This window comes from Scylla paramamosain, chromosome 5, assembly GCF_035594125.1.
Source record: "Scylla paramamosain isolate STU-SP2022 chromosome 5, ASM3559412v1, whole genome shotgun sequence".
NCBI classification, from domain to species: domain Eukaryota; kingdom Metazoa; phylum Arthropoda; class Malacostraca; order Decapoda; family Portunidae; genus Scylla; species Scylla paramamosain.
Window position 1 is genome coordinate 33,622,273 of NC_087155.1, and position 17,929 is coordinate 33,640,201.

Sequence of the window (17,929 nt, forward strand, 5' to 3'; positions counted from 1 at the left end):
AGATAAAAAGGGAAACAGAATAAACAAGTAAGGAAAGGAGAAAAAGAATGTGGAAGGGAACAAGAAGTAGAGATATGAAAAGAAAAACAGGATAAATATGAATGAGGAGGAAGGGAGCAAATAATTAAGGAAACAATGGACAGGAAAAAAGGAAGATAAACAGGAAGAGAGAAAGGACAGGATGAAAAAGAGAGACAAGGAAAAAAAGAAGCCAAACAAAAAGGAAAAAAAAAGGAGAAGTTGGAACAAGGACGCAAGGAAACAGGAGACGAGGAAAAGAAAGGACAGAAAAAAGTGACAAACAGGAAATTGTGGGCTAGAAAATTATATGTATAGAAAAAAAAAAAAATCTACTACATTACATTCGGAGCATGACACTAATGGCCTGGTAGAGTGAATTAATCTCTCAGAAACAGGGAAAAAGAACAAAAAGGAAAAAAAGAAAGAAAAAAAGATCATGTAATCTTCCTACTAAGCTTCTTCCCAGTCCCCCTCGGTCTCTCGGCCCCGACCACGCTGTTCTGGGCTCAAAACACTCCAGTTTTGCCTCAGATATGCGTGACAAATTAATCTTTCAAGGATATGAAACAAGAACAAAAAAGAAAAGAATATCAGGCAATCTCTTCCCCACTAAACCACTTCCCAGTCCTCCTGTTACTCGGCGCCGGCCACGCTGTTCTGGCCTCAAAATACTCCAGTTTTGCTTTAGATATGCGTAGCCATGCGCTGCCCCTCGCGAGTGTCGGGCGTGGCGAGGCGGCGTAGATTAGGTGTGTAGTCTTAAATTTCACACATTTGCATACAAGCAGCTCTGTGTGTGTGCGAGCTCAGGATCCACGCGGCACGTTCTGCCTCGACTCAGGAGTGGCGGGGATTGCAGGGGCACGTGAAACATTATTTACGAGCTGGATGTGAGGCCGAGATGCTGACGGTGGTGAAGTCACGGACGGTGATACGTGATAGAAAATAAAATGCAGACGTCTCACACCCCTCCTCTTCTTCTTATTCCTTCTTCTCCTTCTCTTCTTTTTTTCCTCCTCCTCCTCTTCTTTATCTTTCTCCTCCTCCTCCTCTTTCTCCGTCTCAGCACACTCTCCGTTTGACCAAGGACATGGCGCAGAGAGAGAGAGAGAGAGAGAGAGAGAGAGAGAGAGAGAGAGAGAGAGAGAGAGAGAGAGAGAGAGAGAGAGAGAGAGAGAGAGAGAGAGAGAGAGAGAGAGAGAGAGAGAGAGAGAGAGAGAGAGAGAGGACAGAGCGGAGGATTTCATGAACTTTCAATAAATCACTTCAAAAAATGCCTACCATTTTTGCTGTGGTAAGAAGACAACAATTGCCTGACCTATGTGCGGCGTGGGACAAGCAGAGATAATGTGCTTATTTAGGCATGCAGATCACTTCTCACTGCTTTGATCACAGCTATGCGTTGGTAATAGGCATATTGGAACCTACTACATGCAATCATGCTTGGAAGTCGAGTAACGTATTGCATTCAACTTTCACTACGTTCAGAGTGTGCCAGTGTCTTCTATGTGTTCCACCAGAGTAATATGTTGTTCATGTATCCCACCGCTGCCACCAGTTATGTATTGGTGGTTATGGAAATTCACATGTGAAACAACAGCACCTACATTTGCAAAGAACAAGGAATGTAGGGAAGAGGGAGCAGCGCTTGAGGTATGGCCTCGTTGAAGCCTGGTTGCCCTCTTACCTGAGGTCACTAGTGTGCGTGTGGATGGGAAAAAAAAAAAAATAAGGGAATAGAGTGTTGGGGATAGTTTGATCAGCCTTTCTATGGAATCTGTCAGCAGACTGGAGTACTTAAGACTCAGTTAAAACAGTAAATACTGTGGGATTTACTGCAGTATGCAACGTGCTTGAGTTCTGACCATGACTGTTTAAAAGATAGATGCTGTAGCTCATCCTCCCATCTACTGCCTACCGTTCACTGCACGTCAAATTGGGCCACCGGGACAGTTAAAAAAAAACAACTTTACCTCATGACACCAACAACAGTTCCTCGACATGGGTAACAAATAGTGTCATCAAATTTAATGGATAGTCAATAAATTAAAAAAAAGAGCAATTTAAAGTAATCTCAACTTATATCAGTCATGCAATTATTAAGCGGCTTAAGCCTTAAATGCCCGGTTAACATGTAAAATATAGGCAGCCCTGCTTTTTTATGAGCTTACATGCGCATCTCATGCATACATAACGCAGTACAAATTGGATGTTCCAGTCATGCAGATAATTTATGATGAAACACTGCGGCCAGACGCTTCAGCAGCACGGCACCGCAACCTTGCCACACACACACACACACACACACACATATGCACACAGATAGACAGATTGACAGATTATTTGTTAGCCATAGGAAAGTATACATTTATGGATATAATTCAACTCATTTTGCTCCAATTTACAATATGATACACAAACAAACGAACACAAACACACAGACACACACACACACACACACACACACACACACACACACACACACACACACACACACACAGATTCTGCTTCTAAGAATAACTAAATATTGGTACACAAACTGATCCATTAATTATAGGCAGCGTCATTAATAGACGGAATCTGTTTAGGACGAAATGAAGGCAAACAACGAGACCTGCGTGCTTGTGTGTGTGTGTGTGTGTGTGTGTGTGTGTGTGTGTGTGTGTGTGTGTGTGTGTGTGTGTGTGTGTGTGTGTGTGTGTGTGTGTGTGTGTGTGTGTGTGTGTGTGTGTGTGTGTGTGTGTGGCGATGTTCTATTCTATCTCCGCAATTCAAATACCTCATGCAATGTCCGATGCTTTGCTGACTCCGTGGTGGGAAGCGGACACAGAGGAAGAGGAGGAGGAGGAGGAGGAGGAGGAGGAGGAGGAGGAGGAGGAGGAGGAGGAGGAGGAGGAGGAGAAGGAGAAGGAGAAGGAGAAGGAGGAGGAGGAAGAGGAATTTGTTTGGCAGAAGGGAGAGTAAAGAAGAAGGAGTATGTGTGAAGAGAAAGATAGAGGGAACGCAAAGGAGGCGATCATGAGGAGAGAAGAGAAATAGAAAGGGTTTGTGTGAAGAACAGGGAAGAGGAGGAGAGAAGGAAGTATGAAAAGTACATTGTATGGAAAGAAAGAAGAGAAAGAAATGGGGAGGAGGAGAAGTAGGGCAGGTTTATGGAGGAGGAAAGAGGAGAAAGAGGAATTTGCGAAAAGAGAGCAAGAGTATGAAGGGTTATGTGTAGGGAATAGGAGGAGGGTGCAGGATGAGATTCTGTGAAGAGAATGGGGGAAGGCATGGTCCGTGGGTGTGAGTAGTGGAGGTACAAGTGGTGGGGAGGGAGCAGGAGACAAGGGCGAGGGTACTGGGTCATGTGGGAGGAGCTTTAGGTGGAATGAACATGAATATGGTGATGGTCGGACCGACATGGCACGGGAGGGAAATGATGCAATGGTTCCGGAGCCAAATTCTGACTAAAGTGATGCTGTCGAGTGTCTGTCCGGCAGCTGCGCCTCGATTCCCTTACTCAAATTCTCCCTTTCTTCTCCTTTGTCTAATCGAAACTGAATACTTATTTACGAATATACACGTGAGAAAAAGGGGATTCAATCTACTTGTATTAGGATCAATAAAAGGTTCTTCCAAGGTCCTCGGCTTGTATATACGCAAGAATGTTTTAATCGTACTCAAACACCGCTACGCAATCTCCACTCAGTACATTCTCCGCCACAAATTATATTGCAAAAAAATATAATAGTGTACCAGTTTAAAATCAGTCGTAAAGTTTGGTACATTAATGTCATGCAAACAACTTACAACTGGCCAACGTTTGCTTGTCGTTCTCTCAATCAGACTCATGGTGGTGTACTCTAATTAATCACATTCCTTCTGCCTCCTGGTGCTCCTCCGCTCCACCAGACGTCGCACAAAAAGGCCGCACTGCACCCGCTGGCCCATTCCCCCTCACAAATTCTCGGTAAACTACTCGCCTATTTTTTCCTTGCCGGCACCCCTCAAGGCAATAATCCACTTCATTACTCTTCTTTGCTTAAAGCAACACTACGCACAAACATTTCCTTTGCTTTTTTGACATGCCTGTCCCGCTACTTCGAAATGCGAAGGGACTAAAACAATGTTACACTAAAATATTTTTTTAAAGAAACTATGTTGCCAAAACTTATTTACTGTACTTGAGTTGGATTTATTATTACGTCAACAAGTCCATTCCCTTCTTGAAAAAAAAAGAAAGAAATTAATTGTTATTAAACTAAGAGAAATTCCGATGAAATTCTAACGATTCGAGTTCAATATCAAAGGCGTTTCATCAGAGAGAGAGATGTACAGTAAAGAGTTAGATTCTGTCTTCCTCCTCTCTACAACACGAGGGGAAAAGTACCAAATTCAGTCTGTACTCCCCCGAGGGCTGCGTGACAACAGCGCGCTGAATAAACTCCGGTTGCAGGTGTCGCTGTAGGATAAAGTGGACTGCCGGATCTATTCTTATCCTCCATTCACTCGGGATATATCCATTTGGATTTAGTTTTCTCGTTTTCTTACATCCTACCAACTACACGATTTATTTTATTTTTTTTCATTTCACAGGGGAGAATAAAGCCCAAAATATCAGCTACAAATAACTTTTTTTTTTTTTAGAAGTGTTGGGAGGAAGAATGAGGACACTTAAAAAACATGTAACTTAGACCTCACTAATTACTCAATAAATCACAATGAAGGACAGGTTAGTCTCAAGCCGTGGAGAGTCGCCCGGGCTCTGCAGCAGCCCAGCTTGGACGCCCTCCCGCCGCGTGTTCCATTTGTATGCACGGCGCCAATCAGTCTGGTCACCGCCGCCGCCGCTGACGAGGGCTGTGGGACAACCGAATATATACGAATACAATAGTTTTTTTTTAGTTTATACTTTTATTCATAACAATAAAAGGCGAACCTCCACCAGAGAGGCTGGCCAGCATCCGTGACTTGCATGGCCGAGGAGCGCGAGTGTGTGGACGGTGCCTGTGCGGTGCGGGGCCGTGTGGTGCGGGGCCGTGTGGTATGGCTGTGACCTTTATTACGAGTGACCTACATAGCTGTCAAACGTGGTTGTGCTCTGCTCCGCAGCTGTAACAGATGGAAATGTGACGTGTGCGGCTGTTGAACGCATGCCCTTCACTTGTATGAGTGTGGAACGGTGGTATGAGAGCGGTTATTGAGACACCACCACCACCACCACCACCACCACCCATGACTCGATGCATGACTGACGGCTATCGTGTGTTGCAGGCGGCGGCGGGGGCGGTGCGAGTGGAGGGGGATGTAATCACCGCCAACGGCTCCATCCTGTCCGGCCAGTGTCCCCAGGAAGGCGCCTCCTTCACCGATCTCACCTCCGTCTGTTCGTGCACCTGCGCCTCCTGTGCGCCCTGCCACGCCCTTCCCTTTAGGAGGTCATACAGGTAAGTGAACTCACACACACACACACACACACACACACACACACACACACACACTAACGCAATATACGCACATACATATTAGACACAGGCAGGTACACCAACTCAGTTTAAAAGAGTTCAAGACGCAAAATACACAAATACATCAGGCAACGGAATCAAACAGTGTCAGTTTAATCATGTACGGTCGGCTATTCATTCTTGGCGAGGGAGTCCAATAATGCACCACGCCTTGCCCTGGTCTGCTTTAATACTGGCGGCGGTGGTGGTGGCGGCGGTGGTAGTGTTGCTAGTAGTGAAGGTGGTGGTGATGGTGATGGTGATGGTGGTGGTGGTGGTGTTGCCCCGAGACCGTGTCCCTCTCCCTCAACAATTACAACGAGGCAGCCACGCCAAGGCAAACAACCCCAGACTTGTTTGGATATTGGAAGCAGCCAGGCTTTCCGCGCCGCCACTCCGCTGCTTGCTCCAGAACACAGACTTCCTGCACAAGCTCACTCACCTACAATCAGATCTGCACCTTCAATTTACAATAATTATGTTTGAAACTCCACGTGCCTCTCTGCGTAAACTTCTATATCTCCCTGTCAGTGCCCGATGTGTATTAATAAACATGGACACTTTAACAATGGCACATCACACTGGCGCCACCACAACCTTATCACAATAGTATAATAGAAACTTTCCTGGACACTGCGGCCCGCTCACCATCTTACATTTCTTTGAGCTCTACATACTAAACGCTTGTATTGGTTCAGAATATACTTACTTACAATAACAAACCAACAACTCACTAAATGTATATAATATTTACACACACACACACACACACACACACACACACAAGCAAGTAAATTTTAATATGAATTTCACAGAGGGAAAAGTTAGCTGTGATATTTCTAACATCAAAAACCTCATTTCCAGTGTTTTTCATCCTCTCATATTTCTATTCGCAGTTTTCGGAAGCGGTCCAAGTACCTCTCGTACATCTTGCCGCGAGCAAACCGTCTTCGGCAGCAGCGGGAACAGCAGCTTCAGCGGGACCTGCAGATGACGCAGCGAGACCACGACCCACAAGTGACCCACACTGAGACACAAGAGGAATTGTGCTCCTCCTCGTACGAATGCGAGGTTATATCCACTCCTGCGCAGATTCACAAAAGAAACTCTGTTTAGCTTTGGTGGAGGGGCGCGCAGGGCTCGGGGACTTGTGCGGCAAAGAGGTCGTGGCACACATGTTTGGTGCACGAGTGTGGACTTTTGAAGCCCGACCAGGCCACTGGGAACGAATTGGGCGCAGGTAACAAGAAAAAATTCAATGAAGTACGCCAAAATATTTACAACGTGTTGATCTGTTTCTTTACGAGACTGAGGCAGCTGATGGTCAGGGAACTTTTTGACCCCTTGGCGGTGACGCGCCACAGGGGAGCACCAGCTCGCGCCGCTGCCGGGCAGGTGCACAGGCGGGGGTCGAGGCCACCCAGGAGTGCCCGCGACGCACCCCGGACTATGCCTGACTATTGTAAGATATCCGGTTCTTATTTGTTATAGATATCTTCCAGTATTTACAATAGGGAGAATATTTTTCATGTTAATATTTCGCACGTCACGCCAGGGGTCGATCGCAGAACTAACTGAAAGCCGTCCTAACCGTTGTATCTTAACCTAACGCCTGCGCGGGTCCACAGGCCTGAACGAACGCTGTCTTGCACCAGTGTTAGCTGTTGCCTTTCCTACGTTTGTCCAGACGCCCGGAGAGTTCCTTCCTCACTAGCTGTTACGTCTTGACTTTGAATCGGATAATTGATAAAACATGGAAGCGATGGGATAGCCGGAAAAAAAATAAAAATAAGAAAATTATACATTATATATATATATATATATATATATATATATATATATATATATATATATATATATATATATATATATATATATATATATATATATATATATATATATTACATTACATATATGATTGTGTTTGTCCTTTTCTGGGTACAAAAAAAATAAAAAATAATGCTTTGAAATATGTTAAGCGAATTGTACATTTCTTCAAGGCTAAGCATCAGCTAAAATTTGCTTCTTATCTTCCTTGTTGTACACGTGACGCGTGGCGGTGAAGGTGACGGCCCTAGTGCCCGGGGACAGGTAGCGGAGACGGGGATGCGGCAGGTAACTATGTTCCTCGCTCTGGCACATTGGCTCATTCATTGGGTGAACTCCAAAAGGAATAAACCTCTTTATTCTTAGCATATACAAAGTTCAAACTCAACTTTTGTTGTGATGGAAAGGTTATTAGGCTTAAATGGAATCCTCAGGTGTAAACTTTTCTTAAGGTCATCAGTCGTGAACGAGAATGTCTCTTTTGGAAAACTTACCTTAATGACAATTGTTACAATAATTCAACGAGTTCGTACGTCTTTAAGACGAAAATTTATTAATAAAAGCTGAAATCTTGCAGAAGATGATGGTCTAACACGGGAAACCGACTTATACTGTGATAGGATTTCTGGCATAATATGCAAACATGAAAATTGACATGTGTACATAATGACGATGTCTTCTTATAGAAGGTCTCCGTTTACCTTGTGTGATGCATGGGCCGTTCGATGAAGCCTCCCTAGATTTTGTGCTGCTGAGGCCTGGCAGCGACAGTGCCCTTGCCAGGTGACTCACCAAACAGTTTTACTTATTTATTCATTTATGCATTTATTTATCTATTTTTCAAAAATGAAAGAAAAAAATAGCGCTGGGAAACGTCCAAAGACCCAAACACAAGTGCCCAAACCTGAACACACGGCGATGTTTTGCAATGGAGCAGGTGTTTTCAGCGACCCACTTCAAGATGCACATCTAGGTGCTCGCGTGACCTGTCTGCATGCGTATCCGGAAATTTTTGTCAAAGAAACTTACGTCCAAAAAACCACGTATCAAAGCTGGGTGGAGGGAGGCGTCGGGCGTCACTCGGACGCGGCGAGGACCACTAGGTCAGCAGACGAACCCATATAACGAATCGTACTTAGCCTTAACTAACGTTCCTTTGTTATCTCTCTTTCTTCTCCCTTGTTCTTCCGGCGGTGAATGGTGCGTGTGAGCAGACTGAGAGGCCGAGCGTGCAAGTTTGTTAGCGAGAATTTTTAGTCGAGTCTTTGTCACAGCGTCGGGTTAACGGAGGATGCCTCCTCCCGCCTCAGCAAGCTTTCCTTACTTAGTAGCTTGACTAAATCAATGCTGAACAGTTCATTCCATTCGTCAGAGTCCTGTGTGGTCACTTCTGCTTGGCGGTTCAAAGTTTTGGGTGAATTTTTTGGGAATCATGCAAGGCTCCCTGGGCGGGCCAAGTGGAGATTGGTTTCCACTTTGACAAAAATATTTTGTATAATGTTCTGACAGAATGATTATTTCCAGCAAAACAAGATTACTTTTTCAATCCAGGTATCTAAAGTGTCCTTAACTGGAAGTAAACTTTCACTTATTAACATAAGTTGATTTCATCTTTATAGAGAATATACTGAACGACAAATGTAACTTTAAAGTTAAACCTTAAGGAAAGTTATATTTATTTACTTACGCCCCTCTTGAAAACTAGCCAGTGAACTGTAACCAACTCATGTCCACCACCCCGAAATGAATCCTATGCTGGTTTCTTTACTTCATCGACCACTCTGCAGCTTTCCCCTTAAGATTCAATCTCATCGAGAAGAAGACTACAAGACCACGTCTACCCGCAGCCGCCGCCGTGGTGATCGCGGCGCGGCGCCAGCGGGGTTGTGTCGTCAAGTCTGTGACAGGGACTCGTCAGTGCCACCCTTTGAAAAATAAAAAAAAAGTCACGATATTTTCTTGTTGCTTGCAATATAAATTAGCCTCTTTCTTCCTATTGCTTACGTAAAGAGTTTCATATAAAAGTGATATAGTAGTTCTACAGAAGGAACATAATAATATTATATTGTAATAATAATTAATGATTAATAATTATAGTAATAATACTAATGATAGTAATAACGATAATATTCTACTTATCCTTAAAGATTAATATTTTGATATTGTTAGCTTCAACTTTGAATATATTCTTGGAGCATTTGCAAAAGAATATTAAATAAACAATTTTACAATATTCATCCACACATCTTGGGCAACACTCACAGAGATGTGTCACTGTGAAACGAGCACGCGGCGGCATTACTGGCCGCCACGCAGCGCCAGGAATGCGCGCCTCAAGTGTTTGACGTGAATATTCACATCGAAGTCACATTTCACTCGATCTACAAAGCCTTCAACTCGGTAATGCAACAATGCAGCACTCGCGGTTCGCAGGAGCAACGCCGCTGAGGAACCTGTTTTCATTAAACAATTATATATATATATATATATATATATATATATATATATATATATATATATATATATATATATATATATATATATATATATATATATATATATATATATATAACTGGGAATTAGAGTTGTTTTCCTTTGATGACGAAGCCTTACACATGCGACGAGAAAGTTAGCCTAGAAAGCAGCAGCACACGCGGACCTCCCTCCTCGTGCCCTCTACACCCTCGCAGCCTCTCAGTTCTTCGCTGTGAGATTTTGTTTCATTTTACGTCCTTTTTCTCATTCGATTGGAAAAGTGAATTCCCAACTTTCGACCCGGGCAAGGGGACAAATTTTGACGTTGTCAAGAAACTATCATCTTATGAGTTCAGTATCTTTTCCTCTATCAAGGCTATATATTTCTAGCCATCTGTATCTATTTGTAATAAAGTCGTTTCCCTTTTATTGTTATTTATTTTCTATCCCTAAGAGTAGGAGGAAGCACGACAGTATGTATGTGCGTGTGTGTGTGTGTGTGTGTGTGTACAACAACTTAACTTCTTATACCATCACTGCAGAGCAATACTTATGCTTTACAACGTAAGTACTGGTTCAGCAGACTGATTTTGTTAATGCACGTTAAAGTAGCATTTGAACACACACACACACACACACACACACACACACACACACACACACACACACACACACTAAGAAAAATTACGAATGTCATCCCTCAAATGACGTTTTCTTACTTTTAGACGAATATTTCAAGGCTAACTAAGCTCTAGCTGCAACATTCACCAAATACCACTTACTTATTACACAAGTCCATAGGATTATATGTGTTAGGATTTTCGCTCTTGTTCTGGCCGTAGTTTATCTATCACTTTTTTTTTTTTTTTTAATAAAGCACTTGTGACGGACATATTCCAAGCTAGGATCATCACACTGCTTGTATGTTTTGGTGCTGGGTAAGGCACGCTAGATATCTCAGTCCTTCATTCTGCCAAACACTAAACTACTTCAATCGAACTGGCGTAACTGCAGACTTGAGTTACCCTTGTTTTTCGCAGGCAGTTTCCAATACTTGCTTGACTGGCCAGAGTAATAGAGCAGCCTGCCAGGTGAGTAAATAGGTGAGTCTCCCTAACTTTTCTCTCTTGCGGCTGGTATCTTCAGTGGGCTTTATATTTTCAGTTTTCATTGGCCTTGACTAAAATCGCCATTACATGAAAAATAAAAATAAATAAAATAAAATAAACGAACAAATAAAACAAAAACACAAGTAGGACGGAAGAACTGAAATCAGGAAAACATTACCGCGACAGGGCTACTTAACAACTAAAACACAAAGAACATAAATAAACATAACACACTGCAGGTAATTTAAAACTATGAATCGCCTCCCAACGCCATGCTTGAAACGGAAAAAATTATCTAACAGGGTTTTTTTTTTCGTCATGCTACTTTTTCCCCTCTTAATAAAAAAAATAAAAAAAAGATAAAGCAGTTCCGGTAATCTCACTTATCTGATACCTGAGGTGCTGGCGCTAATCTGCAGCGGTAATACCTCAGCCCAGTGCCCTCCTGAAGCCACTAGTGCGAGGTGATCAGTGGCAGGCTTGACAAGTTACCGCTTCTTTAGCAACTCTTGAAAAGAAGTACAGGTGAGGATGTTTGCTTTCTCTCTCTCTCTCTCTCTCTCTCTCTCTCTCTCTCTCTCTCTCTCTCTCTCTCTCTCTCTCTCTCTCTCTCTCTCACAAACACACACACACACACACACACACACACACACACACACACACACACACACACACACGTGTAGCTCTAATCAACGTCACTAAATATAAAAATGAACGTGCAGAGGCGGTTTAGGCAACAACACTGCACTGCATATTCATACTTTTACAACCTTCATTTTTTTACTTTAACACTTTCCGTAAAAAAAAAAATTATATATATATATATATATATATATATATATATATATATATATATATATATATATATATATATATATATATATATATATATATATATATATATATATATATATATATATATATATATATATATATATATATATATAATTTCAGTTCCCTTTATTTACTCAATAAGTAACCGAAAAATTCCGTAACACCCTGTAATTTGATATTACTCAGCGATAATGTTCGTCCCTAAACTAAAAGTAACGGCAATAACTTACACAACTGTATAGGTTTAGTTACTGAAACTGGAGGAAAATCAGAGCAAGGCACGCGTATCGCTCATGACGTCACTGATATCTATTTGTGAAACTCCATTTGAATCACGAGCACATGATATTCTAATTTTAAGTAAAGTATTTGTACGTAGCTTGTCAGTCAAATTTGAGCGCATATGAAGTTTACTCTGGTGGCGCAAACGATCGCTTAACGTCACCTGCTACATTTACGAATGAGTGGCGCTTTGGCATCTCACGGGGAGTGTTTCCAAAGACAGCAGAGATAATTAGTCCGGTTTCCGTAAGTGTTTTCCTATTGTTGTCGCAAAACTCTTGTTACAATCATCACTGGAATCATGAAAGAATCCTTGAAAATTACGAAATGTCTTGCACTATACAGCCTGTTAAAAATAAATTAATTAATGTCGAGATAAGATGCCAACATTTGAAAATACAGTCCAGAGTTTTAATATTTCCCATAAACAACTTCAGGGAGAACTTTTGGTGTTTCTCTTCATTAACTTCTAACTACGCACAAGTTAAGAGCTTACTGGCATTTATATTATCTCGTAACACCAGGTTACCAGGTCGCCGCTGCCCGTGCTTGGTCAACGCCATTACCTCGCCTCCGCGGAATCTGCAATAAAGGTTTTATATCTCTTTCAGTCCAGACAAGTCCTCAAGAAAGGTCATAAAATATTTTAAATCTTTAGTGCCTTACACGACAAACTATAAATAAACTATAAATCAACTAAAAATGAGCGTAAAAATGTGTTACGAAGTTTCGTTATTCATTTATTTACTTTTAACTGTGACGGGAAAATGTATCACAGGAACTTTCTTTATTGGATCCTCGACGTAATGTTCCCACACTAAGAATTTTGTTTTTACTACAGTATTTTCGATTCCTTCCTTTACGAAATGCTAACAACTCATCAAACACCGTCCTCGCACCGCGAAACATTTCAGGATCGCTTCAAATCATGTCAACCCAAGAAGATCCAGAGCCTGATCCGCCGGTCGGGGAGGAGGACAGGAAGTCCCATCGAAGCTCAAAGGGAAAGGAGAATGCGAGATGCTGGAAGAAAGCTGCCTTCTTTTTCGGATCCGTTGCTGTTCTGCTTCTGGCCGGCTTGGCGACATCTCTCGGCATTTTCCTGAGTAAGGTGTTGTGGTGATGCTCGTGGTGTGGGACGTACAGTATGATCACTTTCAGCTGTTGGGCACGTGTTGTGCGTGCTTTGGAGCGTATTTTTTAGTATCTTACCGGTATTACAGTACTTGGATTCTTACAATATATGAAGACTTGGACGAAGCTACTTTGCATTCAAGCGAGAATGAGTTTATTACTCCGGCATCAGTTTATCTTTCCCATCCCCCACAAAGGTAAAACTGAGTGCAAGCCACCACCCCGTCGTAACGAATCCACCACCACGTATTTGGGATCGGCGTTTCCCGGCGCCCAAGTAACGTACGTGTGCCAGGCGCCGCTGCTGTTTCCTGACAACTTTCCGACCTTCATTCTCACCTGCACTGACGACCTGCACTGGGAGCCTCGAGATGTGCCCTCCTGTGTAAGTAAACAATTAACAATTTAGCCTGTCTGGAACGCTTCTACAATCATGGAATAAATTTCTTAACTTCATCTTATTTTCTATATTTCTGCACAGGGCATCTACACCTCTCGAGTTTGTCACCTTCCCGATCTGGGCCTCATCGTCACGGGCCGCCCCTCCAATGCCGACTTGGAAATAGAGATAATCCTCCAAGGCACATTACCGCCATCCATGCAAGCGGACATTCCTACTTATGACGACTCTGTGTGTATCTATGACGACCTCGTGCAGAAACCAACTACAATTGCCTCGCCAACAGGAAGCGCCACTAACGAGGGCGTGATGGTGGTGGTGAGTCGTACTTGTGGTGGTGGTTTCTGTCGCTATTAATAATGTTGTATTTGTACTTGGTGTTGCTTGTCTTTCTGTTGGTGATGGCGGCGGAGGCCAATGGGAGTAGTGAGCTGGGGGAGATTTCACAAAGATGCAACTAAAATAACGACATAGTTCTGTAATACGAAGTGGAATCTCAGTAATTAAATATAGTTGTGCTAACGTAAAAGATTTATTTATTTAAACGTTACACTTTTCTTTATACTCATCAGCGAGCTGCGTTTTACGTAAGCCAACGTAACTGAAAAACTACTACTTGCAGCTTTAAAAACTAAGTGTTAATGAAATGACTTTGCTTACTGTTCAAACACATAGATGAAAAAAAAAGAAAAAAGTTGGGAATACATTTACTTCACAGGCAGTCTGTGAATTTTAGCCTCAAAGTAAGTTAGACTGAACAGCATATTTGTCTCAACTTAACAGAGATCTCTCGTAATTCCTTTTGTAATCTCTCACAGGTCGTCTTCGACAGCGTGGATCCGTGGGCGCCATACGAGGTGCGTCTGAGGAGCATTGGAACCAAACTAGCGGTGACGGTGCTGCAGGGGAACACCACGGCCGTCGCCCTCACCTCCCTCGCCATCAATACGACCACGCCTGCCGCCACGGACACCACGGACACAGGCAGCCCCACGCACACCACCACCATCCCGGACGCCACACACAGCACTGAGACGCAAGACACCACAGACGTCACCGGCACCGCAGACACCACCATCTCGAGCACCACATAGACGTTCAGTGTCTGCCAGTCACTAGCCATGAGTTTCCAGTAAAAAGTTTCTGTTCTGTTGCTCTCACGCGTCCACATTTTTTTGTATAATCAGCATCTTCTATATGGTTAACTCTTAAGAACAGAGTATACGATTCTCCAAACGCTTTTACGTACAGCTATATGTAAAATATATTTGTTGCCCCTGCTCATTAATAGTTTTCTCTCAAGATCTTTCATGATTTGAGAAAATCTATTCTAATGGGGTAACTATAGTAAAAATGGACGACCGCGTCATTGACAGAGCATCACAGTTATTGAAGGAGATTTGTTGAACTGATCATTACAAAACATTCACTGTAATAATAAAAATTTTCATCAGCTATGTATAATGAAACCAGCAGCTGAAAACAATCCTGGTATTTATGTGGTAATTCTGTCCGCCGCGGTCAGCCAGATGAAGCTACATATAGGATGGTAGCGGCATGAGGAAATTGGCTCGGTGATAAAGGGAAGAGATGACGACCGCCTGTTGTGCGTAGCACCTCGTGCATGGGCACGCATGAGTTTAGCACATCACTGCTGCACTGGAGTTTATTTGTGTTATTTGGGATGGGCTGAAATCAACAAGCAGGCGACACAGATAATCAGATGAGTAGGGAGGGAGGGAGGCTTACGTCCTGAAGTAGAATCATGGAGGATAATGGTGGTAATGATGACGATAAGAGTCATGGTGGTGAGCCTGCCAGGTGACCCAGCGCGGCAAACTTATCCGGGCCGCGGGGGGAGCCTTTCCATAACGATAATCTGCCATTCACCCACAGGTGTGAGCGTGGCAAAGCGGTGCGCGGGGCACCAAGGCGTGGGAACAGCGGCCCACAACAGGCACCTCGCAGCTCCTGTGTTGGCCAGGGTACCCGTGTGAAAGTGAGAGCAGCTGCTGAGTCACTCCGCTTATTGGCCTCTCGGGCGAGGCGGGGACGACGCACCCTGGCCGGGAACTTAATATTAACGGTGGAATAGAAGGGAATGAAAAGTATTCCTGCACTTTCCCTGCCACCACTGCTTCTTATGTCACATAGGACTGCCGCTACTGCTGCGGGTCACTTCCCTCTGCTTAAATACTGACTTCTACTGCTTTTATCCAACTGATATATATATATATATATATATATATATATATATATATATATATATATATATATATATATATATATATATATATATATATATATATATATATATATATATATATATATATATAACATTTCAATGCGTAGGAAAAAAAACTCAAGAGAAATATAACAATGGGAAAACACACCAGACCATTATCATATCAAGTGCAGCCATGATGGACAACAGTGTTACCAGCACCACTCACCAATATGTTATTATGAAATGAAGGAGAGGGAGGAAAAAAAGGCAAATACTTCTGTAATGAAATACATAAACTTGTGGCAGTTCACCTCCGGGTTCTTCAGCGAATATGATAGAGTGCAACATTTTACCGGCAACAAGTGTGCCCTGTGAGGCCTGCGTGGGACGGGGAGGTGTGGGCTGGCGGGACTACTGCCGGGGTGAGGGGAGGAGGAGGAGGAAAAGGAGAAGGAAAAAGTGATGATGGTCGTGGTGGCGGTGTTGGTGGTGGTAGTAGTGATGATCGTTCATGCAGAGGTTAAGGAAAAGAAGAATAACGGCAACAAAGTCGTTTATGATACACAACATATATCAGGCTGCCTTAAAACGGTACACGCAATGATGGTACACAGACAATGCGAAAGAACGATGAAAGATGAACAACATGTAGAGAGAGAGAGAGAGAGAGAGAGAGAGAGAGAGAGAGAGAGAGAGAGAGAGAGAGAGAGAGAGAGAGAGAGAGAGAGAGAGAGAGAGAACAAGATGAGCATTTCAGATAATTGGGAATAGCATAAGGCAGGAGACGAGGGAGGGAGGGTGCGCTGGGACCAGAGGCGAACCAGGAAGAAAGTATATTAAATTGTGAGTTATGGAAAATAGGATGAAGCGATAGGAGGAGGAGATAGAGTGACTGAGGAGATGAGACGAAAATACTACGTGGAGGAGGCAGAAAACAGGCCGATAAGGGCAGACCCAACCAGTCCGGCGCGCACAGATATGTTAGGCGAGATTGGGGAAAGAATCCTCGTCTTCCTTGAAAAAAATCTCTCTCTCTCTCTCTCTCTCTCTCTCTCTCTCTCTCTCTCTCTCTCTCTCTCTCTCTCTCTCTCTCTCTCTTTCTATACACCTTATACAAAAAAAATCACTAGTTCAGTTGTCTTTTTTCCCTTCTCTCTCTCTCTCTCTCTCTCTCTCTCTCTCTCTCTCTCTCTCTCTCTCTCTCTCTCTCTCTCTCTCTCTCTCTCTCTCTCTCTCTCTCTCTCTCTTAAGCGGATGTCGAACCTTGAAATAAATTCCCAACTGAGGTTTTCCACGTGAAGATAATGAGCAGCTTGGGGACTTGATCTGGTAATATTTCATGACGGCAGACGGATTTCAAGCATAAGATACGCCTACCTACTTAGAACAGGCTTGTATTTTACGTTTCTGTTATGCATTCAGCAAGTGCAAGTCTAAGTTCACTGCTTTCGTAATATTTCCATTCGTCTCTCTCTCTCTCTCTCTCTCTCTCTCTCTCTCTCTCTCTCTCTCTCTCTCTCTCTCTCTCTCTCTCTCTCTCTCTCTCTCTGCTAACAGTAAGATCATCCTTTCTCCTCCACAAGTTAGGACAGAATGGAGAAAGAGAGATAGAAAGAGAATGCAAGGAAAGAGTGAACGTCAAAGGCTTAACAAGAGAAGAAGGGAGTGAGTGGCAGGAAGAAGCGAGAGGAAGAACGAGCAACACCAAAACTTTCAAACCACAATGACTCAATCGTCTGGTCTGCAAAATTCTGGAAAGAAAAAAAAAGATATTTTGAGAAGTCCTCTTGGCTCGAGCACCCTGACATGACCTCTCGAACTGGCTCACGTGACCCCTGCTTCGGTCTGATTTATGAAAGGAGTCTTGGTGGAGCTGCGTCTCGGGTTACAGCAATGTGCCCTGTCGATGAACGCACTAGGTTGGTGGTGGCTGTTGGGGTGGCCAGGGTTGTGGTACAGGGATGCTTAGGAACAGGGTGACCGTGAAAAATGAGGACTGCAGGAGGAAGCGGAGGGGGGAGAGAAGGACTACGGTGAATACGAGAAAAAAAAAAAAAACAGATGGAAGAAAGGAGAGTTTAGGGAACTATGAAAAAAAAGAAGGAAAAGAAAAAAGAAATGCGATGAAGTGGAG

The 17,929-nt window shown here is 43.2% G+C and overlaps 2 protein-coding genes across 2 annotated transcripts in view; both read left to right on the top strand.

Moving 5' to 3' along the window:
• Positions 1 to 7,002, top strand: part of LOC135100866 (two pore potassium channel protein sup-9-like) — a 52,464-nt gene extending 45,462 nt beyond the window's left edge. Inside the window, exons 4-5 of the mRNA XM_064004378.1 lie at positions 5,278 to 5,450; positions 6,404 to 7,002. Coding sequence (XP_063860448.1) covers positions 5,278 to 5,450; positions 6,404 to 6,623 — 393 coding nt within the window. The 3' untranslated portion in view covers positions 6,624 to 7,002. The remainder of the gene's footprint in view (positions 1 to 5,277; positions 5,451 to 6,403) is intronic.
• Positions 7,003 to 11,355: 4,353 nt separating this feature from the next.
• Positions 11,356 to 15,021, top strand: LOC135100865 (uncharacterized). Its single transcript, XM_064004377.1, has 5 exons — positions 11,356 to 11,443; positions 12,949 to 13,140; positions 13,366 to 13,553; positions 13,650 to 13,886; positions 14,387 to 15,021. Exons 2-5 carry the CDS (start codon positions 12,963 to 12,965, stop codon positions 14,660 to 14,662), a joined length of 879 nt encoding a protein of 292 aa, XP_063860447.1. The 5' UTR covers positions 11,356 to 11,443; positions 12,949 to 12,962; the 3' UTR covers positions 14,663 to 15,021.
• Positions 15,022 to 17,929: the final 2,908 nt, after the last annotated feature.